Here is a 27,596-nt window from a genome sequence, read left to right as displayed (position 1 = left end):
ACCATATTTCCGTCGCATCCTCCCGTTCTCCTGCATGGATGCCCTTACGCCACGTGACTTACGTCGTACAGCCATTACTGGCGTGGCGCTGCACACCACTGGCACCAGGGCCGCAGCCCTGCCTGGGGCGATGGGGCCTGCAAACAACCCAATGACACTCAGCAGGTAGCGGCACCGAGAACACAACGACACCCCCAGCCCCAGGCAAGGGGGTCGCTGACAGGATGCTTTCGTACGCTGGAGGCTACAGCCGTTCAGTCCCCCCCCACACACACACACACACGCGCGCACGCGCGCGCAGCCCGGGCCCCAGGGGGACGCGGGTTTGCAAGTGGCATGGTAGCGAAGCACTCGAACCTTGCGCTGTGCGCTTCACACCCGTACACCGTACTGCGCGCCTGCTGAGGGCGAGGGGGTGCAGCAACATCAGGTGACCTACAGCCGTGGGTTAGCGGACCCACGTTGGGCCTCGGCAGCATACGATGGTCTCTTTGCGCTTGCAGTCTTTCGCACTCAGATAGTCCCCCCTTGCAACGTCGCCGACATAAACTGCTGCGAGGGGTGCAAGTATCAGGGACAGCCAACATGCCAGCAGGACTCATGCGCTGGACTCATGCGCTACACCGCTGTGCTCGGGACCCGGCGTGCTCGCTCTGGGCAAGGCCCCCGCCCTCCCCGCTCCCACTATACCTCCTTCAGTGCCAGAACAGTATCACCCATACTTCCACACGTTCCTTAAGGAGTCAAGTGGACGTTTTGCAAGTGCCCCTGAGACGCCCTGAGTGCCCCCCTTTCGTTCCTCAGCAGATACCGTTTGCCTTGCCGTTTGCCTATTGTTGCACATGCTCCCTGTCGCCCCTATACTGGCCAGACCCACGCGGCGTGTTTTACCAGTTGGCAATGCTCTTGAAGCCGCCGTGTGCCTACGGGGGCTGTCACCAGGCCGTGGTGCAAGCCATATGAGGGGAGCTGGAAGGGGAAGGCGACTGTAGAGAATGCCTAGAGCCTGCTCCCCCCACAAGCGTAGACCCTCAAGCTCGACGTCAGAGTGATCAAGACGCAGGGCGCAAACGATCAGCAAGAAGCGCCAAGCCTCGAGTGCATGTGTGCGACACATTTTGAAGGCTCGAGCCATAGCACTTCTCTATATGGCATGCATGCATGCGTTTTGCATTCAATTTTAGTGCATGTGCATGTTTTAGTTGTGGGAGCAGTGCACGTCTAGATCGAAAGCTCGCTTGCAATTGGCATGTCGGTCCGAGCTTGCACCCTCCCCCCCGCCCTGGCCCAAATTGTCCCGGTCGAGAGGCTGTGATCCCTCACTAGAATTCATCTTCCTCCTTAGGGGTAGACTGTGTAGACACAACAAGCGGGACCGCAACTTGGTCGCCGCCGCACCGAGCGCTCCTAGGCGCTCCCAGTCACCTCTTATCCACTTGAATTATAATCTGGCTCCATTTAGGTAGCCTCTCGCTCCGGATTTAGGAGGATCGCCGAAATGGCGTCCAAGAAGGGCACGGATGCGCCCGCAGCGCTCACGGACCCTCTGAAGGAGGACCCGACCGTCATTCGCGATGAGGCACAGTTTCCGGAGCCTTCCCTTTACTTTAAGGTCTTCGAGTCTGAGGCGGGCGAGCCGGAGGCGAAAATCCGTGCGGATGTGAACAAGCTCTATGACCGCTGGATTGAGAAATACGGCCGCCGCTGGCCTGAGGATGGCATTAACACCGAGGACATGGTGTGGCTGGCGGAGGAGGCCAACAAGCGCAAGCGGGCCAAGCCCCGGCCCCGGGGCACAGTCGCGGCGGAGAAGACTGAGTACGAGGACGAGTTCATGCCCGACCCCACCGTGGGCGCGCCCGTGAGCGCGGCGGATGCCGCCAAGGCCGCTCGGCGCGCCAAGAAGGACCGCAAGAAGAAGAAGGCGGCGGGCGGGGCGGAGCAGCCCGCCGGCCCGCGCACCAACTACGAGAAAACCGTGGCGGGGGGGAAGTGGGTCACGGACGAGTTCGAGTCCGCGGACTACGAGGCCGGCAACCTGGAGAAGCTGTGGGACATGTATCTGTGGGACCGCGAGGGCAAGCCCACCATGATGCCCGACACGCCAGCCGCGCAGCAGGAGGGCGAGGAGAGCGAGGACTTTGACGACTTCTACACCGCCTACCGCCCGCGCGACGTGGACAGCGAGGAGGCGCGCGAGGCGGTGTGGGCCACGGATGAGTTTGAGTCGGATGAGGACAACACGGAGAGCGAGTGGGCGCCCGAGTACGTGGGCGCCGGCCTGGGGCTGGTGGCAGAGGACCCGCTGAACCCGCAGTACAGCCTGCGCCACTCCAACCACCCGCTGGCGCCCTTCCCCGGCGAGCCGCTCAAGTGGGCCAGCTACGTGTACCCCGACTTCACCACGTGAGCTGGGGCAGGAGAGGGGAAGGGAGAGGATGGGGAGGGAGGGAGAGGGGAGGGGCTGGGGACTGGGGAGCGGAGAGGCAATGGTGTATGACGTTAGGGAGCGGTGGCTGCCTTTCGACGGGGTCCTGCCGCGCAGCCTCGAGCAGCAGCAGCAAGAGCAGCAGCAGCAGTGGGCGGCTCTCGTCACGGAGGCGGCGGTGGAGCGGATTCAACAGGTGCAGCAGTGGCAGCGGGAGCAGGAGCAGACACCAGGCAGTGACGCAGCGGCGCCACAGCAGCTGCAGCGGCGGCGGCGGCGGGCCAGGCGTGCGTGTGTGCGCCTCCACACCGCTGTCGGGTGATCGGGGACCCGGCGGCCCTGTCAGCGCGCCGTGGGCGGCGGAGCCCAGGGCGGACCAGGGGATGTGGGGAGTGAGGCGGGTGGCGCAACGGGCACATGGCGGGCCGCCCGCAGGGTTGGAGTCCAGGCGTCGGTGGCGCGGCGCTGTGCCGGCCAGGCCAGCCGGCGAGGCCAGCCGCACCAGCCGCAACAGCCGCAACAGCTGCAGCAGCCGGGTTTGGAAGATTTTTGCTGAGCGAGGATGGGCGGCGGCGTCCAGCGCTGCGGCAGTGGCGTCAGCAGTGTGTGTCTATTAGCGGCAGCGGCACGGCGGGCAATGGAGACATGCTACAGCCAGTTAACGCCAGGCAGTCCGGCCACGTCCGCATGGCGCTGTGTTCCGGCCGGGAGCAAGGGGCTATGAAACGAAGCTGTGCAGCGGGGGCGCGGCGGGCGCGGCCGTTTGCACCTTGGACATGGCGCGGTGCCGCCGCCGGTGCTTCGGGCCGCTGCCTGCCGTGATTCGCGTCAAGCCATACCATTGACAACACCGGCAGTACCAACTGTAAGCTGACCCCAAGTGCCTGTGTGTGCTCCTGCGACGCGCAGGTTCGAGGGCCTGTCGAAGCAGTCCATCCCGCACGGTATGGGCGTCATGACCTTCGGCACCGGCACCGGCGCCGGCTTCGCCATGAGCCAGACCCGCTACGGCGACAAGTGAGTGTGCAGCTGTGGTGGTGGTGCTAGTGGCGGCGGTGGTGGCGGCGGCAGTGATTGTGGTCCAGCGCGGGGGGCGAGACGTTCTACCGCAAGCGCCCGGGGGGCCGGTCAGAGTGCCGGGTGCGGGGTGCGGGTTGTGTGCCTGCCATCAGCGAGCGGGCAGCCGGACTACGCCTCAAGACTGTCACCCCGCGCCCTCTCATTCCGGCAAATTGCTGCGCCCCCGCCCTACCTGCTCTCCCCCCTCCCCGCCCAACGCTTGATGTTCCCCTCCACACACACACTTCCTTAACTAATCATGAATGCAACCCTCCCCCTCCGCAGGTACGAGGGCGAGTTCCAGGCCGGCTACGCGCACGGGCTGGGCCAGTTCACCAGCGAGGCCTCGGGCGAGGTCTACATCGGCGAGTTCTTCGCGGGGCAGCGCCACGGGTACGGTGGGCTGGAGGGCGGAGGGCTGGAGGGCGGGCTGGGCTGGAGTGTGGGCGGGCTGGAGGGCGGAGGGCTGGAGGGCGGGCTGGGCTAGGGCAGAGGGGGTCGCGCCACACAGGTGCACACAACGAAGCGCGCACCAGCCGGGACCTTTCCGCCCTGTTATACAAACCGTTCGCATGCAACGCCATCCCCCACCCGTCTACCACTTCCTAAGCTAATCATGAATGTAACCCCCTCCCCCCGCCACAGCTGCGGCATGACGCTGGACATGAAGCCCTACTTTTATCTACTGGAGCGCGGCGTGGATCCGGTGGAGGCCTACCGCCGCACCGCGGGCGCCATCATGAAGAACGTGGAGGTGCGCACCTGGTACCGCGGCAACAAGCTGGGAGACGCCAAGGAGGACGAGGTGAGAGGAGGGCAGGGCAGGGTGGGAGGGGAGGGTGGGAGCGGAGGGTGGGAGGGGAGGGCTAGGGAGGGGAGGGTGGGAGGGGAGGGCTAGGGAGGAGGGGATTACATTCATGATTAGTCCAGGAAGTGGTAGAGGATGGGAGGGTTAGGGAGGGTTAGGGAGGGAGGGCTAGGGAGGGCAGAGGAGGCTTGTTCCCAGGAGCAACTGGTAAGGAGGGGCATGCGGGGATGATGGGCTAGGGAGTGCGGCGCAACACTGCACCCGGGAGGCGGCACCGGAAGGGCCAACGGGCATCCTATCACGTACAGACTACGAAGAAGTGCGATTGTGGCATAGCAGCTTCCCATAGCCTCACGCGCGCGGGCTTAATAACTAACAAACAAAACTTCTGTTGTAATAACAACAGGTGGTTGAGATCAACGTGCTGAAGGACGAGCTGGACGACCCCTTTGAGATCGCGCTGCGCAACAGCCTGCACGACGCCAAGCTGCGCAAGTGGAAGGCCATGAGCCCGCAGGACAAGTGAGTGCGCGCTATGTGACCTGTGTGTGTGTTGCGTGTGTGTGTGTGTGTGTGTGTGTGTGTGTGTGTGTGTGTGTTGCATGTGTGTGTGTTGCGTGTGTCTGTTTGTGCTTCATGTGTGCCTTCTGTTCCTGGTGTGGGTGTGTGCGGTTGTGCGGTTGTGTATGCCAGCAAGCTGGCTTACTGCTTGCGTCTCGTGGTCACACTCCCTGCCTCACCTCCCACCACCCATCCCGCCACCCACCCTCCCCAGGGCCATGGACCGCATCGTGTCCATCATCGAGCGCGTGCAGCGGCGCAACCCCGGCCGCTTCGGAGCCTACTACCGCGAGGACGAGAAGGTGGGGCTGGGGGGTGGATGTACATTGGAGGGGAGGGATGGGTTGGGCGCAGGGGAGGGCAGGCTGGGGTGGAGTGGGAGATGGCAGGGGCAGCGTCGGTGTGCCTGTGCGGCGCTTCAGACGCGGTGGGCCGGCCAGCCCCTCCTGCCCGCCGCTGTGTCGGTTCACGGGCTTCACACGTGCTTCCATGTCGCTGTGCGAATCGCGCTGCAGGGCCGTGTGCGGCCGGTGCTGGACTCGGACGGCGCCGACACCGACTTCGACAGGTGCGTGTGTGTGCGTGTGCGTGTGTGTGTGCGTGTGTGTGTGTGTGTGTGTGTGTGTGTGTGCGTGTGGGTGTGTTGCCGTGGGCTGCTCGAGCGTGCACAGGCGGGTACACCACGTCCCTTTGCCGGTATGCCCCATGCCCCGTGGCGCCACCGCCCGTCCACCCACACCTCTCCCCTCACGCTCCCTACCGTCTACCACTTCCTTAACTAGTCATAAATAAAACCCTCCCTCCCTCCCCCTTCCCAGTGTGGACATGATCCAGGGCGTGGACACGGACGGCGACCTGGGTCCGGGCTGGGAGGGCGCCACGGACAGCGAGGAGAACCCCATGGACCCGCGCATCCGGGAGCTCATGGCGGCGGAGGGCATGGACGACAAGCTGGAGGTGGGCGGGCGCACGTGTGCGTGCGGGGGGGGGGGCGTGAACGAGCTTGTGCGGTTATGTGTGTGCATGTATGGGTAGTGATGCAGAGATGGGGCGGAGAGACGAATGTCAACCGCACGCCTGTCTGGCAGTCTATGGGGGCAAGGGATTTATTGGTGGTAAGGAGGGACCACGCGGCGGGTAGGACAGGGGCGGGTGGGTACAAACGGGTGGGAAGTAGATGGGGGTGGGGCTAGAGATGGAGCGTGAGTGCGAATGGCAGTGGGGAAATGGCAGTGGGGAAATGCACAATGAGCCGTGCAGGATTCGCGAGCCGCAACAAAGATTGAAGGACTGTACAATAGAAGCATTCGCGCCCGTACATTCACCTGCAAACTTACTATGATGCACGCACCCACATTTATTTTCCAGGATGAGGGCTTCAAGGACACAGTGTTGGGCTCAGCCATCATCAACCCCTACACGGGTGAGCGCTGCCAGGGGGGGGGGCAGAGGGCGGGGCCTGGGGGGGGGGGCGCCCCCTCATTCCGCAGCCTCCCATGTCCTCTGTCAACCCTGACAATCATACACGCATGCGCACGCACGCACACACGGTCAAGCACACCCCACACCCGCAAGCACACACGCTCACGCCCCTCTCCCCTTTTCCCACTGGACGTCGGCACTTCATGCTCGTGATCTAATCATTCCCTTCTCCACATGAACGGCCCCCCCTCCAAAGGCCTGGACATGAAGACGTACCTGGACGGCAAGGAGCGGCACCAGGCCGAGCTGGTGTCGGTGTACAAGGCCAGCCGCGAGGGCCGCAAGTACCTCAACAAGGTCCGCAAGGACAAGGGCGGAGCCGCCAAGGTGAGAGGCGGGAGGCGGAGGGGCCGGGGACGGCGCGGGAGCAGGCGTGCTTGGGGGCAGCTAGGGGCAGCCGGAGGCGGCGTTGGGAATGTTGGGAAAGGGTGGCGGGTGGCACAGGGCACTGCTGTGATGTGTGGCGAGGCTGCGGGTGCGGCCCCGGTGCTTGCACGCGCATGCAAGATGCTGTGCGCCCCCTTGCCCACCCGGCAGCTTAGGCTGCCTTGCCTTGTGCCAGCCGCAGTCTTACTACCACATCACAATGTCAACCCGAAAGGCCAGCAAACCCACGCCCCTCCCCCCGTCTACCGTTTTCTTAGCTAACCACGAATGTGACCCCCCCCCGTCTACCACTTCCTTGGCTAATCATGAATGTAAACCCCCCACCCCACCCTGGTTTTGTCCAGCGTTAACGAAGCCGCCAAACGCAATATCTTTGTGGGTCAGTTCCGCCGCCTTCAACGCGTTATCCTCGATGCCGATACCTTTGTCGTTGAAACTGCCGTCCTTATGTACACCTTGGTGCGCCAAGCCTACCCCGCGCGCTTCCTCTGCGAAAAACTGCGCGACCAACTCGTGCGATGGCCGCAGCTCTTCATGCTTGAACGCCGTGCCGGCCTCCCTCTCGAACGCCGTATCCTTACCCTGTTCGCTACGCTGTGCCGCCCCCAACCGCCGCCCCCGCCTCCGCGCGCGTTGCCTGCTGCCACCTAGATCTCCGTGTCACGCCCCGGGACGTTGCATGCGTTACTCCCGGGGTGGGCACGGCGGCGGGAGCTCCCAGGAGCCCCGCCGTGCCTGCTAGCTTGTCCCTCCCCCTCACCCATGTCCCTGTGCATGCACCTTGCGCTCCCATGCATGCACCAATCCGCCCTGGTGCTTAGTCGTCCTGCCCCCGGGGTATTCTTTATTGCTGCCTATATAGCCCTTACGATACTTTAAGTCTACATCACGCACGGCACCCCATTGCACCTAGCTAGCAGCGCCGGGATGGGTATTGTTCGCGTCTTACTTGCGCCGCGCCTGACCGCCCCCTGCCTCTGCCCCACTCTGTGCATGCGCGGCGCGGTATCCGGTGCGGCGCCTGCGCTCGCGGCGCGCAGGTGAGTAAAAAGCAAGTCGGGTATAGGAAAGTCCAGCGGCGGTCGCGTTGCACTCGCATCCGCATATGCATCCGAGCGCTACTGAGCTATACGTGATCGTTTTACTGACGTTACTGCAATACGATCAACCTACTTAGAATAGTCGTTAGACAAAATGGGAGAGCAGCAGCAGCAGCTTTCGGCGGGTCTACGCGCTGGAGCTGGCCGCTGGACTTCACGGACATCGGTAACAACGCGTCTACGCTGCAACTGTACCTGCCTACGACTTCACTTCTTAATTAATCATGAATGTAACCCCCACACACCTCCTCCAGGACGACGAGTCCAGCTATGTGGAGGACGACGCCGCCTCCGGTCACCCGGGCGCGCTGCTGAGCCGCGAGGCGGAGGACGACCGCCTGGCGCGCCTGTACGAGCAGGCGGGAGTTAGCAAGGTGGGCCGCGGGGGAGGGGAAGGAGGCGGGCACGGCGGAGGGGGCGCGGGCTGGGGGGGTGGTGGCGGGGGGCAAGAGAAAAGCGGTTAGCCGTGGCCGTGGCCATGGCGGCAATGTGGTGGACAGTGCCGGAGATGCAAGAGTGCAGAGGTCAACGCAGCTGGCCAGCCGGAACCACCATTGGCACCAACGCCACCACAAGCACCAAGGCCACGTGCTACCGTCGTTCGGGCCCCGCAGTCGCGCCTGCTGTATTATCGTTCCTGGCTACGCTTTTACTTCATAAATGATACTGAATGTAACCCCCCCGCCTCGCCTCGCCCGCAGGAGGACGAGCGCCGCGTGGAGGGCCTGGCTGCCCGCTGGCGGCGGCTGCTGGCGGCTGACGAGGAGGAGGTGCTGGGGGGCGCGGTGGGCGCCTTCCGCCGCCCAGGCAACCCACTGGCCGCCAATGATAGCGACACGGGCTTCGAGACGGAGAGCGACATGATGGAGATGTGCGACATCCCCGAGATCCTGTGAGTTCTTCTGAATCTGGTTTTGCTCATTGTGCCTCTGCATTTCTTGCTTTTGCTCCTGAAACTTGATTTGTGGCTCTGTTCTGGTTCTGTGTATACGTCTGCTTAGGCTTTCAACGGCACGTTCCTTGTGCACGTCTCTGGTATGTTGATGCCTGCGCGCGCCTTGTTCACCCACCTCGCCTGCTCCACCTGTGTCCACCCCGCAGCGGCACGGTGCAGGAGGCGCGCCAGATCGTGGAGCGCGCGCGCATGTGGCGCTTCAAGCCCTACGGCGAGGTGGGGCTGCGCATGGCCCAGGACGCCAACGGCAGCCCGGTCAGCCTGATGCAGGAGCCGTTGCACTACCCGCACGGCACCAAGTTCATGGCGCCGGGGCCGCTGGGGCTGTGCCACGCCGTGCCCGACGACCCCTCGCTGCGCCAGGAGATGGCCAAGGTGCGCCGCGCTGCGGGGTGCAGGGTGCTGTGTTTGGTTGGGTAGGTTGGTTGGGTTGGGCTGGTTGGGTTGGTGGGATGCTGCGTGCTGGACTTTGTGGGCCGTGTGGCAGGTGCGGAGCGCGCGCTGCGCGGCGTGGGGTGTTTGGCACCCGCATTGGCGTACGGCTGCAGCCGAGCATGCGAATGCTTCTGTGCCTGCGCAGCACAGTGGTGTAACCCCTCTCCTCTCTCCGCCTGCCTCCGCCTCCCGCCAGGTGGCCCACAACTACGCCGCCATCTACCGCATGTACAACTTCGACTGGGACCCGGAGCCCGGCACCGTGCAGTACAAGATCGACCAGCGCATCCGCAGGGTGGGTGCGGCACGGCAGCGCGGGGCATGGGGCGTGCAAGCACTACAGCCGCGGTGCCACACAGGGGGGTTGAGCATGTGCCGCGACACGATGGCCGCGGAGGGCCATGAGCGATGCAAGGTTTTGCGCACGTGCGTGCGGCCATGCCGCTTCCAGGCAGACACCCTCATCAAAAAGTGATACAGCCAACCGCTGGTCCCCCAACCCCGGACCTGTCGCTCTTTCTCCTCACCATTCCTGACTCGTTACTCGCTCCTTCCCATGCACACTCGGCGCCAACAGGCCCAGGAGCTGCGCAACAACGCGATGGCCCGCTACCTGGCCGCCGCCGACGAGGTGCTTCGCGACGGCGCCGCGCCCGCCGGTGAGGGTGACCAGGCGCTCCTGCTCGCCTCCACCTCCACCGGCGCCCCCGAGGCCTTCGACGGCCAGGGCAACGCCAGTGGCAGCGGCAGCAGCTCGGCGCTGTCGTCGCGCGGCGGCAGCATGTTTGCATCCATGACGTTGTCGCGCCCCGCGCCCATGGCGGGCGTGGTGAGCCTGGGCCGCGCGGCGCGCGTGGTGCTGGGCGCATTTGCGGATGCGGCCAAGTCGGTGCCGATGGCGCGGCCGCGCCTGGCGCGCCCCAGCGGGCGGCGGCAATAGGGCGGCGGCTAGGGCGCAGCGAGCGGCGGCCGTGGCGGTGGTGTTGCTGCGGTGGGGCCGTGCTTAGGCGCGCTGGCGGTGGCGTGCGGTGGTGGGCTTTGGATGTTCCGTGGAGGTTTAGGGGTGGTGGTTATGGGGAGGCCAGTTGTGAGAGGGGCGTTGGTGAGGCTCGGGGGCCTTACGTGGGGAATGCTTCGCTCGCACCACGCGCTTTTGCATTGAGCACGCTTGCCTGCTTTGCTTGGATAGTGGCTGGCGGCGTTGGCTTTGCCAAATGCGCTGTCTCTTGCAGTGTGTGCAGTTTTGCTGTTGTTGTGTGTGCTTACTAGGCAGCAGCTTGCAGGCCAGTCTGTCCATTAGGGAAGGAGCGGGCTAACTAGGTGATGAGGATGCGGGGCTTAGGCTGCACGTCAGGTGTCAAGGCAGGCATGTCGGATACTGATGGATGGACTTTCGGGTACACTTGGATCCAAAAGGTTGCTGCTCTGTGCAGGAGAGCGTTATCAAGGTGAGCAGGCGTCATTTCGGATCCGCAACAAGTCGCTCCGGTGCTCGGATGTAACTTGGTGCGGTTGTTTCGTCACTTCCATGTCCCCTCAACATGGGATCCCACCATGGGAGTGTGGAGCCAGCCAGCCACTCGGCCTAGCCATCCCAGACAGACTGATGGTGCCCTTTTGGGTCAAGCCGTGGGTGGCCTGACGTGCGCCAGCGCTGCATTGTAAGTTTCGAGACAGCATCCGGTGTCGTGTGCCTTTTGCCTTTGGGTGGGGGACTATGACAGGCTATGACAGCTCAAGCGTCCGCTCTGGTGCGGGCCCTCATGTCAACCCAGACGGGCAGCAGCGCTGATGCACATCAGAGTGATCAGACCATGTATCTTACACGTGACTTTAGCGAGCCGACCACCTCTTGTCGCATTCAAGCTGAGCTGGTGACCCATGGTGGTATTAAAACCAAACCCTTATACCCCGTGCAATCGATATTGAACAGATGGACAACAAGCCAGGATTGCTGTCACATGCTGGCGACCCCGCGCAGTCCGCTGAATGGCGCCGGACGCCCGGGCCGCCGTGGGTGCTGATACATCGCTGGGCCCCTGTTCATGCCCTGACCCCCTAGCCATCCGTGACTATCTTGCGTCCGTTTCTACGCCATGGCTTCCCATCGGGGGCCAAACCATTGCCGCGAGACTGCCGCCCCCTCGCACGCTGCGCCCAGCTGCGCCCGAGCCCGTAGCCGGAGCGGCCCCCACTCCCCCTTTACGGTACTTCTTGCGATCCCTGCTTGAGGCTGAAGCCCAGCGCAAAGCCCACAACAGTCAAAGCAAAGGATAATGGCGGCGCTGTGAAACCGGCCGCGCCCCTTGCAATCCGCCAGTGCTGCCGCGGCAACTACATCCCACTCGAGTTGAGGCCAGGTAGCCTTCCTCAATTTCGTCCTCAGACTACAGCTCAGCCTGTCAAGCTTGTTGTCCTTCCTCAAAGGGACTCGGCCTGGAGCTGGCATTCCGCATTCGCAGGACGCCAACCGCCAGTCCTTCAAGAGCTTGAGAAGCCAAACCTGATTGAACGCACATATTCAGTAGCAGGAGCAGTATCAACTGGCATAACCTGTATGTGAGGAAGCGCTGAAAAAACGGCCGCGCCTCTTTGCCTTCCCTCCCCGATGATTGCGAAGGCCACCCGGGTAGAGACCGTAAGCAATACCCCACATACCCGCTTACAGATATAGCTACACACCAATGAACAAATCTGTATTCAAGGCAAATTAGCTCTTCGCGAACTCGCGTCTTCCACGCGTCGCATTCTTTGGTATCTGAAGCTGACAGCAAGCTATGGACAAGCATAGAGTGTCATAGAGGCTCCTGCCTCAAGGGGAGTTGGTTCGTTACGCCGCGGGCAACGCAGGATGGAGCGAGGCGTGGATGGAGGAGGGCCTAGTGCGAGCTCTTCCGGCCGCGCAACTCCTGCCGACGGTGGCAATGGAAACCTGCAACCTCCACTGTTCAACGCACTTGGGCTTGCATTCCCTTCGAGCCCACCGGACTCCCGCATCCAAGCTGCAGATGGGCAGCGCTCCTTAACTCCTGTGACATCGGCCGGGCGAATGTCGCCTGAGATGAAAGCCGACGAACAATCACAAGAAGCCGAGACGCGATCTGGGAGCCCACCGCTGCAACAAAGTTTCATGGAGGCCGCCGCGGCCCGCTTGTCTGAGGTGGTGGCACAGGCGACGCCCCGCAGCAAGGCTGGGCCCTTGGACGTCATTCACTCTGTACGAGCTAGCGAAAGCCACATCCCAGACGATGATGGCGAGTCCAAGCCCCAAGTGCTGGTGAGCTACTGCTGAAAGCACTCCCTGTGCCAGGGCCTTGCGCTACTGCATGTACGAACACTGCGCGTTTATGCACGCTGGCCCAGTCCCAGCAATTATGTAACGTTGCGTGGCTTGCTGACCCATCTGCTTGCTCACATACGGTGCCTCAGGTCGTGGCCTCACCCCGGGGCCCTGACAAGCCGCTGTGGCACACACAGGAGCGAACGCCGGCACAGGCCGAGAGCAGCAATCAGCAACTCACGCCGCTGCCAGGCCTGATCAGCAACCTCGCCAAGCAGCAGCAGCAGCCACAGCAAGCAATGGGAGGCCTGGGAATGGAGGGCATGCCCGCTGTTTACGGAAACGTTGCCAATGCTGGCGGTGGCGGAGTGCGGTTCCACGTGCCAGAGGGCTTTGCCCGGCCTCCTTCAGCCGGGCCCACTGGCAAGTGGTCTGAATGTTCATGCGGCTTCGGGTTCGTGTCCGAAACATTATCGTACTGCTACTGCTGTCCTGCCTTGCCCCAAGCACGGATGCGCGCTGTGCCTGTCACTGCACGATTGATGGTCTCCTTACCCGCTTTTTTTGTGTGTGTATATTGTGTGTGTGTGTGTGTGTGTGTGTGTGTGTGTGTGTGTGTGTGTGTGTGTGTGTGTGTGTGTGTGTGTGTGTGTGTGTGTGTGTGTGTGTGTGTGTGTGTGTGTGTGTGTCCTTGTGAGCAGGCGTCCTGGCGGCAAGGCGGCGGCTGACCATGCGCCAGTCATTGGCGCCGCGACTCCGACAAGGAGGTGCGTGCGCGTGCCGTGTTGCCACACTTCCCAGTGCAACGTGTTCCCAGCACCTAGGTTGACACGTTGCGCTTCGCAAGGGCGGTGGCACGAGGGTGTGGACGTCTGCGTGCCACGTATTTGTACGGACGGAGCTGTGACTTTGCAGCACTTCACAACACTGTCGCTGATTGGGGTTGCGCCGCTGCAGACTCGGGCGACGTGATGGCGATGATGGCGGCGGCGGCGGCAGGGCCAGTCGGCGGCGCGGGCGGGGGGCGCACGCTGTCGGGCCGCCCGGTGGCGACATCTGGGGTGGTCGGCGACATTCCGTTGCTTCCATCGGAATCATTCCACAAGAACGGCGGTGAGCGCATGCCGGCATGCGCGGGGGCCGCACTTGTGCGTCGGTGTCGGTGCACACGCATGTTCGTGGCCCCTGTCCTGTACGGGGCATTGCGCCGTGTTGGGTGACGCCACCATTTTGGGTCAGGTCCATAAAGTTCCAGCCCGAAACATGCGGCACTTCTAAACGACCTTCACCGCATGATACCCTGTACACTTCCACAGATGCCCACCGCGGCTCAAACTCCAGCATCAACAACGGCGGCGGGCACGGCGCCGGCACGTCGGGCGCGGAGCCCATGTCCCCTGCCTCGGACGGTGGCCACTTTGCCAACGGCCCCGGGTACAGCGGCAGCCGCAGCCGCACCGGCGCCGGCAACGGCGCCAGCGGCCAACGGCCCTCGCTGCTCATGCTGCAACTGGCGCCGTGGCGCAAACGCGTTATGGCGGTAATGAACTCGTTGTACTTTTACTGGCTGCTGGTGTTCCTGACCTTCTTCATCATCTTCGTGGACGACTTCAAAAAGGCGGTGCTGCCACCTTCATGCGACCTGCCGCTGGAGATTACTACCACCTGCGTGCTGGTGGTGTTCATCATCGAGATGGGTGAGCGCAGGCGGATGCGTGCGTGTATGTGTTGCGTGCTTTGGTCCCCTACCTACACTCATAAACGTTTTTGTGAACCAATATTTACTTTCATTAACCCCTGCAAACTTCCAGCGCTGTCGTCGCTGCTGCGACCGGGGTACTTCTTGGGCTTTTACTTCTGGCTCGACGCGATCGCGACTTGCTCGCTGGCCTTTGAGGTGCCCACCGTGCGCCTCAAATTCTTCGGTGGCTCGGAGTACATCAATCTCGCTGACCGCGGAGGTTTTACCGACAATGCGGGCGACCAGCTGTATATTTCCAGCAAAGCAGCTCGCGTGGCCAGGGTGAGCTGGACGCTAAAACGGTGAAACAATAGCGCACTCGCAACCTGCTGTCAGGAGCCGGATGATGGGCAGTAAAAACCCTAAGACCCAGCTTACTTTGCCCCCGGCCTTTCCCCGTCGCGCCCTTTCCCGCCCCGCAGATCTTCCGCCTGCTGCGCATGCTGCGGCTGTACTCGATGTACACACAGTACGTGCGGCGCCGGCGGATAAAGCAGGCACTGGAGGCCGCCGGCGTTGACTCTAATGTGGCGGGCAGCAATGAGACGCTGTCCATTCTGGAATTCGAGATGCAGCAGGAGCAGGAGCGCAAGACCAAAGTGGGCCAGAAGCTTGAAGGTGGGACGTGGCTCTCTCAGGGTCAGGGGTATCAGTCCTTGGCATGGTAATGGTGTGGCCGTGTGTGCACTTGCACTTTGGGTTCTGCTCGACACAGGCTCGCTCGGCTTAACGTCCACGCAGCGGTATCACCGTGCTCGCTCGGGAGCGCCGCACACAAGCAATCCCAGTCTCCAAGCGTGCAATGCTCCTGCGCCGCTCACACTGTGTCCATGATGTCACACAGAGCTGACCACGCGGCGCATCGTGGTGGGTGTGCTCATCATGATCCTGCTCATTCCCTGCTTCGACATCCGCCTGGGCACCTTTGGCCGCCCGCGCACCGTGGGCGAGAGCGGGCTCAAGATGCTCCACTCCATGGCGGTGGCGGAGGGCGCCGGCACTGACTCCTTCAGGGCGGCGCTGCACGTGAGTCATATTTAAAGTGCTGAGGACCTTAACGTACTCGTGCCTGGTGGTGCCTTATTGGGCTGCCAGGCGGGGGTTGGCCACCACTCAGCAGCCTCCGAGGCGTGGCCATCCCATGTACCCACGCATGCCGTATACAACACCGCGCGCACGCTGCTCACCGCAGACGTTCACGGAGGAGGTTGTGTTCAAGGCGGGCGCAAAGGAGACCTCCTTCCTGTTCCAACTGCTCATCGCCAACACCACCTACCTGCCGCTGCGCACCGAGCCGCGCCGCTTCGAGGAGCTCTACTTCGCCGAGTACAGCAGCTTACAGGTGCGGGGCGGGCCAGGGGTACAGCAGCCTACAGGTGCGGGGCGGGGGTGGGGCGGGGGCTGGCGTGTCGGGGGCTGGGGTGATGGGGGCTGGGATGGGGGTGGGGTTGAGGTGGGTTGGAGTGGGGCTGGGGGATGCCCATCGATCCCTTTCAGGGTACGGTGCGAGACCGCAAGGAACTTGAATGAACGCTAGCGCACGGTTACAGTCAGGTCACATTAGAAGGCTACGCCTCCCAGCGGAATACACTTTAGGGCATGGCCCGGACTCATTGGCGCCACCCCACCCCTGCTGTCTACCTCGCTACACTTCTCTGTACCATCTTTGCACACCCCCCCCGCGTTTATCTCCTGCCACGCAGTGCCCCGCCGACCCCTTCTGGCCGGCCGACGCCGTGGCTGCGGGTGCCTTGGTGCCTGACTCGACCGATGGCTGCCTGCGCTGGGACACCTTTGCGGTGTACGACTGGCAGTGGTACTCACAGCTGTCGGTGAGTCACGCGGGGGCGGTGGCGGTGGCGCTGGCGGTGGCGGTGGCGGTGGCGCTGGCGGTGGCGCTGGCGGTGGCGATGGCGGGCAGTGCGCGGCGGATAAGCCAGCGCAGCAAAGTAATCAGCCGTGCGCCCATCGCCACCTTGTTGCCCTCATGCCCGCCACCACCTCCATGCCACTCCGCTCTTACACGTCCCTGCCGTCTGATCCGCCCTCCCTGCCTCCTGCCTTCTCCCCCCCCTCTTCTCCCCTCTGCCCCGCAGTCCATCCTCAACATGGCCCGCAGTCTGTTCATCGTGGTCCTGCTCGTGACCGGCGCCTACTTCCTCAATCGCGACAGCCGCAACCTGGTGCTGCTGCCCATAGAGCGCATGATACACAGGCTGCAGGTGCGAGGCAGCAGGGAGGCAGGGGTGGAGGCATTGAGGCGGAGTAGCTGGGGCCGAGGCGGGACAGGCGGGTTGGGCGGGACGGGCGGGATTGGCTGGGTCGGAGGTGGCGGCTGTCGCGATGTTTGGAGCAGACACTGTGTGTGGTGTAGCGATTGCAACACCCCTTGCGCACCTGCTGTCCGGCCGCCGCATCCCCATCGCAGGAGATGGCTGAGAACCCGCTGGCGCTGACGGAGTCGCGGTTGCAGCTGCAGGCGCCCTGGCAGGACAAGTGAGTGTGCATCTGTGCTTGTGTGCTTGTGTTTTTTGTGTGGCGTGCGCTGGGTGTCGGCGTGTTTGTATTCGGCGGGAATGGGCTGCCGGCTGCCGCCCAACGGCATGCGTGTGTCCTAGCGGGGCTACGAGTCACGGACAGGCTGCGCCGAAGGCGTATTCACATGCTTAACTGTGTGCCGCCGCCGCGTGTGTGACGCAGGCTGCAAGCCCTGCCGCCCGACCCCACGCGCCACCACGGACGCGACAGCATCGGCACCGCCCACACCGGCAGCTCGGCCGGCGGCGACTCCCTGCCCTCGGGAATGGCTGCTCTCGAGGCCGCCGCCACCAAGATGCTGGCGGCGGAGGCCGCCACCGCCGCCACTGGCGGCACCGGTGGCGGTGGAGCGCGAGAGGCGGCGCAGCTGGGTGGCGACGGTGGGCAGGAGAAGGGCAAGGGCGATGTGGTGGCGATGATTGGCGCGCCTGGGTACGGATCAGGCGAGGGCCAGGGCAAGAGCGGGGCGGACGGCTACACAGCTGTGACGCTGATGGCGGATGGGCAGGGGAAGCGGCTGTCAGAGGGCCCGGCGGCGGGCGCCACCCACAGTGGTGGTGGAGGCGGCGTGCCCAAGCATCTGCTGTCCACTGGGGCGGCTGAGGGGCCCGGAGCTGGTGGTGGCGGCGGCGGTGGTGGTGGTGGTGGTGGCTGGGCGCGCGGCTCCAATCGCGGCAGCGACCAGGCGGCCCTGAGCCGTTTCATGTCGTTCCGGGTGAGTGACGAGGAATCGCAACATGACTCTTCTTGGTGGTGGTGCAAGTTGTATTAGGGATACGTCGCAAGGGTGCATTTGGTCGATGCCAGCTCCAGCCCTGCCTTTGCTGAACCCCTGGTGCATGTGTGCCTGCCTGCAGGTGCGCCTGTGGGCGCGCTGGGTGCGGGCGCGGCAGCTGCTGCGCACCTGGGCTGAGCGCGTGTGGACCTACCTGTGGGACGGGCCGCCGGAGGGAGAGGCCGACGAGGCGGGCGGCACCGGCGCCGGAGCTTACGAGACCGAGGTGAGTGCGGTGCAGTTGAGAGAACTAGAATCGGACTAGGCGCTAGATAGCGTCCATGCGCAAGCAATTCATTATAACCTTTTGATGGCATCACAGGTGTTGGAGAACAGCATTGCCAAGATCGGCGCGCTGTTGGCCATCGGCTTTGGCGACGCCGGGGCCGAGGTGATCGCCGAGAACATCCGCAATGACGGCGACATCAACCCAATGGTGCCCGGCCGCCGCACCGTGGCCATATTCGGGTTCTGCGACATCAGGCGCTTCACCGACACGACAGAGGTGCTGCAGGTGCGTGTGTGTTTGTGTGCGTGTGTGTTTGTGTGTGTGTGTGTGTGTGTGTGTGTGTGTGTGTGTTAAAGAGCACAAGGAAAACATTACGCGTAGGACAGTGTATGCGATGCAGAAGTACGGCCCCGGATTACCTGCGTGTGTGTGTGTGTGTGTGTGTGTGTATGTGTGTATGCACGGACAGCTGCGTGCTGTATCAGCAGTGTTGCGCGGTGTTTGCGCCGCGTGCGTGTGCCTAAGCCTTCCGCACTTGCTTTGGTTGCGTGGTGTGTGTACGGGCCCGACGATGCGGGAGGGGTTGAGCAACAGGCGCAAAGCAGCACAGGGCAGGCCACAGTACTGCTGCACGCATCTGAACTGAAACCCGTAGGCCAAACCTCCAATATCACCACTTCATGCCCACCTGCCCACAGGAGGAAGTGATGGAGTTCGTCAACTCCATCGCACACATCGTGCACACTGCCGTGTCCACGCACGGCGGCTCGCCAAACAAGAACATCGGCGACGCCTTCCTACTGGTGTGGAAGTTCCCTCGCGGCTTCCGCATGCGCGACATCAACAACGTGGTCCGAGACACGTGAGCGGCAGCGGGGCAGTGCGCGGGCGGGGTGGGCTGGGCTCGGCCGTGCTCTTTGAGTTGCATGAGGAAGGCAAAGCGGGATGAAATGAGAAACCCGTCATCCACCGGGGACGCTTTTGAGTAGCACTCATGGGCACTGTGCCTGCCTGCCTGCCTCCTGTGTTCCTCCTTCTTGCTACTCATCAGCTCCTTGCTTCCCTTCCACACAGGCGCGACGCCAGCCAGGTGCCGGAGCGGCAGCTCAAAGCGCTGGAGGGCACCCCGGTGCCTGCCAGCGGCACCGCCGCCGCCACTGCCGCCTCCGCTGCCGTCGGGACAGCAGCAGCCGCTGCCGGCGGTGGCAGGGCCTCGCCGGGCGCCTCCGCCAGCAGCGCTCCCGGCACGCCGCTGATCGGCAGCTCGCCTCTCAAACCACAGCAGCAGTCCGACTCGCCCGCTCCCGGCAGCGCCGGGGGGCTGAACGGCAGCAAGCGCCGGCTGCTGCCCTTCGGCTCGGCCGGCACCAACCGGGTGCATCCTGCCGCGGGAGGCGGCGCTGGCGGTGGTGCAGCCACTGGCATGGCCGTGGTGGCAGCCGGAGGGCCACGTGGCGTGTCGAGCAGCGGCCCCAGCGCCTCAGTGGCCTACGGCTACCACCCGGCCCTGGGCGCCAAGTCGGGCACCGGCGGCGGCGTGATGCCCATGAGCATGCCAATGTCAATGCAGGTATGTGTGTATGTGTGTGTGTGTGTGCGTGTGCGCGTGAGTGGGTGTGAGTGATGTGGGTGTTTGGGTGTGGGTGTTCGTGCACGTGTCAGCCGGCTCAGCACGCGTCTGACATCTGCTGGCATTACCTCACTTGGCCGAGGTACAGACTGTATGTATCCGAAGGCATTCCGACGGTTGTTGCCTTTCTCCACAGTCACTGACAGTCCCCTATCGGCTGTGGCGCCTGCACCTGCTGTCCTTGCAACACGTCCGCGCCGCGCGCAGGTGCAGCTGTCGCAGATGCAGGCGGGCATGCAGCGGCCCGGCTCCCTGGCCGCTGTCAAGGCCAACTCCAGCCTGGCCCACACGCTCTCGCTGGCGCAACTGGCGGACGAGGGCTTTGGCCTCACGGCGGCCGACGGCACACCGCTCGCCGCCAACAAGATGATGCTGGTCAAGGCGCTGATGAGCCTGAAGCATGACATCGAAATGTCCTGGCAGGCCAAGCGCGACGTGATTAATGCCATCGCGGACAACGCGCTTGCGGCGTTCGTGCTCATCAACATCGCGCTCAAGAGGTGGGCGCTAGTTGGCGGAGTGGAGTGGAGTGGAGTGGTAGTGCAGGTGCTGCGCCGGCAACGGCTAACGCTGCTTGGAGTCCTCATGGAGCGCTCATTGCTGGTGGCTAGTAGTGGTTGTTACCCTTGCCTGCGTACCTTGCCCTGTGCCCAGACCTATCACACACCGCCACCGCATCGGCCGCTCACCTATGCCGCTCCGTCCGTCCCTGGTGCCCCCTCCCGCCACCGCCGCCGCCTCAGGTCTGCCCGGCTGAAGAAGTACGCGCAGCGCAAGGACCTCAACGCGCGCATGCCCGGCTTCAATATCGCCATGGGCTTTGGCCTGCACGTTGGCTGGGCCATCGAGGGAGCCATCGGTGAGACACGGCACCTGCTTCTTTCCGGAGCTATATCTACGGCACATGGCTTATTCAGCGCCTCCTGTGCTGCTTACCCATCGTTCCCATTCATCGTCATTCAACCGCCACCTGTCGCCGTCCGCCCTCATTCCTCTCCTTTCCACCCACCCAACCCATCCACGCCTCTTCTGACTCCTCTCCTCACTCCACCCCCCAGGGTCCGAATACAAGATCGACGCCAGCTACCTCAGCCCCAACGTAAACATGGCCTCTCGCCTGGAGGCCGCCACCAAGCAGTTTGGGGCGCTCATCCTGTTGTCCGAGGACTTCGTGGAGTGCCTGTCGCCACTCGTGCGCTCGCGGGTGAGGGGGCAGAGACCGGGGGGAGGAGAGACCAGGGGAAGGACAGACCCTGAAGGTCAGGCGGTGAAGGGGCAGGAGGGGCAGACAGGGGCCTGGGGCGCCACTGGGCGCCTGCGGTGCCTGAGGAGTATGGTAGCCAGCAGAGTTGCAGGGCTGCGGCACCGGTGCTGCTTCGTGCCTGATCCTGTGTTGGTGTGTCCCTGTGGCTTCGCGCTCTTGCTGCACACACGCAGGTGCGGCAGATCGACTGCGTGACGGTCAAGGGCAGCACGCAGCCCATGGGTCTGTTCACGTACGACATAAACATGGATGGCGTGCCGGAGCCCAGCCCGGCGCAGGTGGAGGCAGGTGCGTGCGTGGTCGACTGCAGCCGGCTTACAAGCACTAGCAGGCGCTCTGGCTGCGCTGCGGGTGGTGTCGCTCCCAGCACAGCAGTGCATTTGGAGGCAGCCCCGTCCGCACCGGCACACACATGGGAGCGCAAGCAAACATACCACAGTGACCGCGGGGCAAAGGCTGACCTGGTCCTCGCCAATCCCCGAAATCCGCAATTCCCCAACCAGGCGACGACTCTGCGGTGGAGGAGCTGCTGTGGCGTTCCTACAGCTGCGCCGGCAGCGAGTGGGAGACCAACCCCGACCTGGCGGGCACGTGGGGCCTGGACGCCGACTTCAAGCAGGAGTTCGACAAGGGCTTCCGGGTGAGTTCACGAGGGGCGGCAGTGAGCGCGGCTACGGTCGTCAGGCGCGGTGGTTTTAGGCAAGATCGGGGGGTAGGGTTGGAGCTTGAGGATAGGGGATGGGGAAAGAGGACGAGGGATTCAGGGAGCAGCTGGCGTGGGGAAACTCGGTGAACCTGAACAGGCGACGAGCCATGCGGGGGCGCTTGAGGCTCCCGATACGCTCCCTTGGCACACCTCACTGATCCGCCGCCACCACATCACCACCTTTCCGCATCAGGCCTATCGTGTTGGCAACTGGCGCGAGGCACAGCAGTGGCTGGAGGGCTGCCGCGGCGCGCTGACCGACCCGCGCACCGGCCTGCCGCGCGTGGACGGCCCCAGCGACGTGTTGCTCAAGGTGATGGCGGAGCACGGCTACACCGCGCCGCCGGGCTGGCGCGGCTTCCGCGAGTTGACGGAGAAATGAGGAGCCAGGCGGAGGCGGGGAGTGCATGGGGCTCAAGAGGGGCGTGCTGACGCAGCCCACGATTGTCGAAAAGCGCACGGCGTCCTCCTGTCGCCTGCCGAGGCGGCGGAGACGTCGCTGAGATAGCGCTGGGCGCGGGGATATGGGCATAGCGCGGGACATGCGGATATGGTGTGTGTGTACTAGGGCAGTGGGATATTGTATCGGAATGCTGGGGCCTTTTTGGGTAGGAGAAATACAATGCACTTTGTATTTGAGGTTATGGTGTAAGTGGCACTGTCGTTGAGGCGGTGAGGTCGACCGGCCCGCGCTTAGCGTTGTCCGCACTCGCTGCCTGTGATACGGTAGGCGAGTATGCTTGTCACAGACGCGTGTCTGTTCTTTGCACTGCTGGTCACAGTAGTTAGGCTTGCAAGTTGCTTTGCCGCGAGCCCATACACCGGTACACAACAAGAGGACACAGGATGACAGGACCCGCTTGTGTGTGTTGCGCACAGACGGTGCACGTGACACATAGGCTGTTTTACGGTACATCGCGGTCGAGGGAAGGTTGTTTGGTTGCCAGCCATGGGGCCCACATACAGCATTAGCTACATCATAATATTCTGCGGGGCCTGTGCGACACTGCGGCGGTCGTAGCTTCCAGCTCAGTGCTGGAACGTGTGGAATAATCTTCACCGGTAGTTTGGTACTAAGAGGGGTGGCTGCTGGTGCGGACGGATGGCCTGGCCCGACTCGTCACGTTTGCGCTGTTACCACGGCGTTGGTCTGTGGAGTGGGCGCACCCGGCCGCCACACAATATGTTGTCTACTACTCTACTGGGGAGCATGTTGTGCCTTGGGAGCATGTTGCGTCTGCACACGACAGGCGGAGTCATGCATGTATTGGAGATCCAGGCAGAAGTCGTACGGTCGGGGGCTACATAGATTGCGCCGCGTGAGGTGCACTAAGGTGCATGTGCACTTTCTGTCTGCAAAGCATGTCAGGTGTTCTTCAATTCTTGTTCTTTCCTGTGAGCCTGCTGCCTGCAACTGATGGCGCATGGCAGTCCGCTGGGACCGGCTTGGACATTTGAAACCGCAGGAGGTCATGCGCATTGAAGACTGTAACTAACGTACTTACACGGCCCCCGCACACGGTTGACCATGTTGAGCGACGGACCGACCGGGATCATGGCAAGCAGTGGTAACTACGGTCCACCTCAAGGTCCACCTACCCGCCGCACCCTGTGTAGCTAGCAATGAGGAGCGGTCTGTACCGACCGCACCAGCACAGCAGTATGACAAGGAAGCATTTGGCACAGCCAGCAATTCAGCAAACCATCTACCCAAGCCGGAGACAATTATTTCCGATGAACTATGTACGACACGGGTTGCCACACCGTGACGTTCATTCAGCCACGCACAGCGCAGGCCGCCACAGATGATGCCAAGGTGCGTGGGCATGCAGTCAATTGCTCTCGCGGCTAGTGTGCTGCTGACCAGGTGGCATCCGCTGTGGGCAGCAGCAGCCGCACACACAGTCCTGGGTCTGTTGCACCGGCAGTCCACGGCTCTGCTGCGTGCGCCCCCGCTCCTTTCTGCCGGCTCCAGCGCAGCTGCTCCAGCGGCGGCCCCCCTGGCGGCAGCAGCCGTTCCGCCTCCTGCACCCGCCGCTGCTCCTGCTGCCGCCCTGCTGCGTCCGCTGCCGCCACTGCCGCTGCACCATTACGGCCACCGATGCTGCCTCCACCGTTCACACACAGCAGCAGGCTTCCCGGTGACAGCAGGCGGTGGCCGCCGGAGCCCACTGCTGCGTTGGGCAGGCTGCTACGGCCGCCGCCGCCGCCAGGGCCGCCGCCGGTGCGGGCGTCATCATCACCCAGCAATGCATCTACACTGGCAGCCACGTCCGGACGCAGCCGCAGCCTGTATGTTGTTGCAACACACGCACACACACAAACATGAGTCCAAGCTATCTAGCTAGACAGCGTAAGCGAGCGGACACACAAGTCAGTCCATCCACCCATCCTATTTTATTGCGATTGTGCCTCACGCCATCCAGACTCACAATCCGCGGCCTTGCACCTCCACGAGGCACCTGGCACGTGGCGATCGAAGACGGGAGGCAAAGCAAAGCAGTGTCAGTAGCTGCCTCTCAACTCGATCGGCCGTCCGGCAACCGCTACCCGCTATACCGTCCCGCTAGCTCTGCCAGCATAAACGCCGATGTGCATGTGCCGAACACAGCACAGCACCGCGCGCAAAGCACATAACACAGCCCTGCAGATAAAAGCACTTGCGTCAGGAACGAAGCAAGTAAACAAGCACCTGAAAGTGGGCTCGCCGCGGCGCTCCGTCCGCGTCTTGGCACCGCCATGCGCGGCTCCCGCCGCTGCGTCGCCCAGGATGACAGTCTGTGGCATAGATTGATGCGGTAGGAGCGGGCGGTTGAGAGAATGGTCAGTTTCTGGCATGGATTGATCATTTTTGTGCCCATGTCTTCCTGGGAGCCCACGCCCACCTGCATTCCTCCCACTAGGCTGTTGAGGTCGGGGTTGCCCATGATGGAGCGCAGGTCGGTGCCGTGCGCAGTCGCCACAAGCATCACACCGCGCTGCGAGATGCTGCGAGCCGCTTCCGCCTCCTGTGGTGCGACACAGAACGTAAGAATGATGCCTGGGTAAGTAGCCGAACCCTAGCTAGTTGAACCCCCAACCCCATCCACCGCTCAGCCCACCCGCCTCACCTGCCTGCTGCCCAGCTCGTCCACCACCACCACCTGTGGCCCGTGGTTCTGCACCGCCTCCAACATGACCGCCTGCAGCTGGTCCCGCCGCCCCACCTTGAGCCGCCGCGCGCTGCCGATGCAGCTGTGCGGCACGGTGTCACCGCCTGTATGTGTGCACATACAATAACGTCCTGAACAAACGCACTTGCATGCGCTGCATTCATGCACCTATCCGCCCCATTAAACCACTCACGCACCCGCAATCTCGTTGCTTGTGTCCACCACCACCACGCTCAGCCCGAGGTCGTCCGCCAGGAAGCGGGCGATGTCGCGGAGCAGTGTGGTCTTGCCCGCGCCGGGGCGGCCAAGCAGCAGCAGCGAGCTGTGTGGGGCGGGGCGGGGAGGCGGGGTACAGCGGGTGTGGGAGCAGTGTGTGGCTTGCGTACGATACGTGGCATGCATGGACGAGGCTGGGGGACGATGGATTGAGGTGGCAAGCAGTGCGCTGTGCTTCAGAGTTTGTTAGCCGAAGAGGGACTGACCCTGCCATGCTCGCCGCATTGGGCTCGCCGTCGCGCCCCCGGCCCCGGCCCGCCAGGTCTGACAGCACGTCCGCCAGCGCCGCCGCCACTCCGGGCACGTGGCGGCCCAGGCGGTATGTCAGACCCACCACCGCGCCCGACCCAGGCTCGCGGACGGCGCTGATCCTACAGTAGGGAAATGACGAGAGGCAAACTAATCCGTGAGGCAGCATGAGAGGCAGCAGATTGGGAAGAAAGTGCATGGCCGTGAGTAAGCGGGGCGGGCGGAAACGGCGCGTCGGTCAAGGTGCGTGGTGAGCGACCATGCACGCACGCACGCACGCACGCACGCACGCACGCACGCACGCACGCACGCACCTGTGCAGTGTGCCGGGCGGGCAGCAGCGCCCGTCACTGCCAAACAACGGCGGCGGCCCCACCGGCACCGCCGCTAGTGCTGCAAGTTGCCCCCCGGCGGCCTCCTGCCACCGCCACACCGCTCCAATGCCAGCAGCGCCGCCACCGGCGGCGCCGCCTGCAAGTCGGCGGCCGCCACCACCAGCCAGTGGCCGCAGCGTTTCTGTGTCCTCCTCCTCCTGCTCGTACTCGTCCTCCCCATACTCGTCCTCCCCTCGCATGGAGGCATCGACCTCTTCATCACCATAACGGTGCGCCGCCGGCTCATGCTGGTACGCCTCGACATCCCTCGCAACCCAGTCGCCGTCCTCCTCCTCCTCCCCCTCCTCCTCCTCCTCCTCCTCCTCCTCCTCCTCCTCCTCTTCTTCCTCCTCCTCCTCCTCTTCCTCATTCAGCTCCTCGGCATCCTGCTGCCAGTGCGTAGCCTCCGCCCCGCCGTCACCGCGGTACCCGCCAGTGGTAAAGCGGTCGATGCCGTGCGAGTGCCGCGCAGGGGCTACGGTGGCGGCTGCGTTAGTGGCGGTGGGGCCGGTGCCGCCACCGAACGCGGGCGGCGGGCGCCGCGAGAGCCGGGCGCGCTTCCGCAGGTGCTCTGCGGCGGCGCGGTGCGTGTAAACGGGAACGAGAGGGCAGACTCAGTGTCATCCCGATATTTTGGAGTTTCGCCGAGCCCGTTCATCACCGGCACAGCATCGAGCAATTTATGCTCCCGCTGCTGCATCACCGTCAAGCATCTGCTGTGCGTGTGCGGCACCTATCCGCCCGTTCGTTGCGTACCTGTTGTGTCTTCTCGCAGCGGCGCGCCATGCTTCCTGTCCCCGGCTCCGCCACCATTGCCACCGCCATGCGTGCTACCGTCATTGGCAAGCGCTCCTGTAGGCGCCTCCAGCCACTGCAGGTGTTGCTGCTGCTGCTGCTGCCGCTGCCCCCGTGCCCGGGCGACGTAGCCATGCAGCACCCGCAGCGCCTCCTCAATTGACACCTGCGTGCATGTGTGTGTGTGTGTGTGTTTGTGTGTGTGTGTGTGTGTGTGCCATCAATTACAGCGGCCGGCGCCGTCGGTTGCCTTGTAACCCAAGCAAAACCTACGGAGCGTGTGCTGCAACCCCACGCCCACGCCCACGCCCACGCCCACGCCCACATGCGCACCTGCACGCCCGCCGGTAGCCGTGTCTTGGTGCCGTCCGCAAAGGTCACCTGCACCGGCCGCCCCTCGTCCACCGCCACGTCCACCACCAGCCAGGAACAGGTGGAAGAGGAGCGGGAGGCGGATGAGGAGGGGGAGGCGGAGGAGGCGGAGGCGCCGCCAGCAGCTGCGCTGCTGCCGTGACGGCGGGCGGCGTCTCGCACATGACTCCGCAGGCTGCGCACATGCGCGCGCACACAGGCGGCAGCGTGACAACATTGGAACATGCACATGCACGGATGCTGTTGAGATGATCACGCACCGATCTCCACAGCCCCAGCGAGGCACATGCACAACGCGCGCGTACACACGCACACACACCCACCTGGCCGGAAGCATCTTCAGCAGGTCCCCTTCGCCACAGAGACCCTCAGCGGCGGCGCCAGCCGCCACCGCGCCGCCGCCGCCGTAGCCACCGCGGCCTCCAGCTAGCCTGCTGCTGCTTCGGCTGTACACGGCTGCAGCTTCCTCCAGATGCAGGCTGGGCTCGGTGCCGTCGTCCCAGGACACACGCCCTCGGTGGTCGGGGCCGATGCGCAGCCGCAGCGGCCTCGCCAACAGAGCTGACAGCTGCAGGCCGCCCCCGCCGCCACCAGCGCCGCCGCCGTAGCCTTGACTGCCGCCACCGAAAACCCGTAGCGCCTCGTGCTGGATTGCTGCCGGCTCTGCAGCATAGGCAGCGGCGGGGGCTGCTGCAACCAGCAGCTGAGGGGCCAGCGCCTGCTGCTGCTGGTGCGCCTGGCACCTGGTCACCTGCTGGTGATGCCGGGGTGCCGAGGGGGCGGCGGCGGTGCGGCCCTTGCCTGCAGCTGCTGCTACTGGAGGCCGCGCCGCCGCAGCTCTTGCCGAGCCGAAGCCCCCGAGCGCCGCAGGCGGCTGCTGTTGCTGGCTGTACTGGCCGTGCATTGCCGCGATGCGCTGGGGGCGCGTCTCGGCACATAGCAGGGGTTCGTATACCGCCGATGGGTCCAAGTGCCGGTATTCGGCGGGCAGGCAAACGTG

The 27,596-nt window shown here is 63.9% G+C and overlaps 3 protein-coding genes across 3 annotated transcripts; 2 read left to right on the top strand and 1 right to left on the bottom strand.

Annotated features, from left to right (window-relative positions):
• The first annotated feature begins 1,201 nt into the window (after positions 1-1,201).
• Positions 1,202-10,892, top strand: CHLRE_06g300550v5 (uncharacterized protein). The gene is made up of 15 exons (XM_043063592.1): positions 1,202-2,406; positions 3,338-3,445; positions 3,773-3,880; positions 4,133-4,292; positions 4,702-4,817; positions 5,071-5,158; positions 5,372-5,424; positions 5,675-5,813; positions 6,225-6,279; positions 6,535-6,665; positions 8,080-8,199; positions 8,527-8,717; positions 8,927-9,155; positions 9,412-9,510; positions 9,793-10,892. Exons 1-15 carry the CDS (start codon positions 1,499-1,501, stop codon positions 10,153-10,155), a joined length of 2,868 nt encoding a protein of 955 aa, XP_042924298.1. The 5' UTR covers positions 1,202-1,498; the 3' UTR covers positions 10,156-10,892.
• Positions 10,893-11,631: 739 nt separating this feature from the next.
• Positions 11,632-22,882, top strand: CHLRE_06g300500v5 (uncharacterized protein). The gene is made up of 23 exons (XM_043063591.1): positions 11,632-12,492; positions 12,645-12,918; positions 13,197-13,262; positions 13,453-13,608; positions 13,812-14,192; positions 14,307-14,518; positions 14,659-14,854; positions 15,081-15,262; positions 15,429-15,578; positions 15,940-16,068; positions 16,333-16,458; positions 16,665-16,732; positions 16,937-17,489; positions 17,632-17,775; positions 17,872-18,063; positions 18,477-18,640; positions 18,853-19,348; positions 19,616-19,908; positions 20,152-20,267; positions 20,467-20,612; positions 20,846-20,960; positions 21,176-21,312; positions 21,572-22,882. Exons 1-23 carry the CDS (start codon positions 12,067-12,069, stop codon positions 21,758-21,760), a joined length of 4,911 nt encoding a protein of 1,636 aa, XP_042924297.1. The 5' UTR covers positions 11,632-12,066; the 3' UTR covers positions 21,761-22,882.
• Positions 22,883-22,909: 27 nt separating this feature from the next.
• On the bottom strand, positions 22,910-27,551 carry CHLRE_06g300450v5 (uncharacterized protein). Its single transcript, XM_043063590.1, has 11 exons — positions 26,920-27,551; positions 26,558-26,771; positions 26,186-26,390; positions 25,370-26,000; positions 25,013-25,177; positions 24,728-24,852; positions 24,489-24,634; positions 24,264-24,386; positions 24,071-24,156; positions 23,811-23,840; positions 22,910-23,668 (listed from the first exon to the last, which is right to left on the bottom strand). The coding sequence occupies exons 1-11, from the start codon at positions 27,498-27,500 to the stop codon at positions 23,227-23,229; spliced, it is 2,748 nt and encodes a 915-aa protein (XP_042924296.1). The 5' UTR covers positions 27,501-27,551; the 3' UTR covers positions 22,910-23,226.
• Between the last annotated feature and the right edge of the window lie 45 nt (positions 27,552-27,596).

This window comes from Chlamydomonas reinhardtii, chromosome 6, assembly GCF_000002595.2.
Source record: "Chlamydomonas reinhardtii strain CC-503 cw92 mt+ chromosome 6, whole genome shotgun sequence".
NCBI classification, from domain to species: Eukaryota; Viridiplantae; Chlorophyta; class Chlorophyceae; order Chlamydomonadales; family Chlamydomonadaceae; genus Chlamydomonas; species Chlamydomonas reinhardtii.
Note: the sequence above shows the minus strand (reverse complement) of the source record. Positions and strands in the feature narration are given on the sequence as shown.

Excerpts from the sequence above, each read along its gene's own strand:
- CHLRE_06g300550v5 (XM_043063592.1), top strand. The coding sequence starts at position 1,499 with ATGGCGTCCAAGAAGGGCACGGATGCGCCCGCAGCGCTCACGGACCCT. Across the intron at positions 6,280-6,534 it reads CATCATCAACCCCTACACGG|GCCTGGACATGAAGACGTAC; the intron begins GTGAGCGCTGCC and ends CCCCCTCCAAAG. Across the intron at positions 8,718-8,926 it reads TGCGACATCCCCGAGATCCT|CGGCACGGTGCAGGAGGCGC; the intron begins GTGAGTTCTTCT and ends TCCACCCCGCAG.
- CHLRE_06g300500v5 (XM_043063591.1), top strand. The coding sequence starts at position 12,067 with ATGGAGCGAGGCGTGGATGGAGGAGGGCCTAGTGCGAGCTCTTCCGGC. Across the intron at positions 12,919-13,196 it reads TCCTTCAGCCGGGCCCACTG|GCGTCCTGGCGGCAAGGCGG; the intron begins GCAAGTGGTCTG and ends CCTTGTGAGCAG. Across the intron at positions 20,268-20,466 it reads GGCCATCGAGGGAGCCATCG|GGTCCGAATACAAGATCGAC; the intron begins GTGAGACACGGC and ends TCCACCCCCCAG.
- CHLRE_06g300450v5 (XM_043063590.1), bottom strand. The coding sequence starts at position 27,500 with ATGCACGGCCAGTACAGCCAGCAACAGCAGCCGCCTGCGGCGCTCGGG. Across the intron at positions 24,387-24,488 it reads ACGAGCTGGGCAGCAGGCAG|GAGGCGGAAGCGGCTCGCAG; the intron begins GTGAGGCGGGTG and ends GTCGCACCACAG. Across the intron at positions 24,157-24,263 it reads GCCTAGTGGGAGGAATGCAG|ACTGTCATCCTGGGCGACGC; the intron begins GTGGGCGTGGGC and ends TCTATGCCACAG.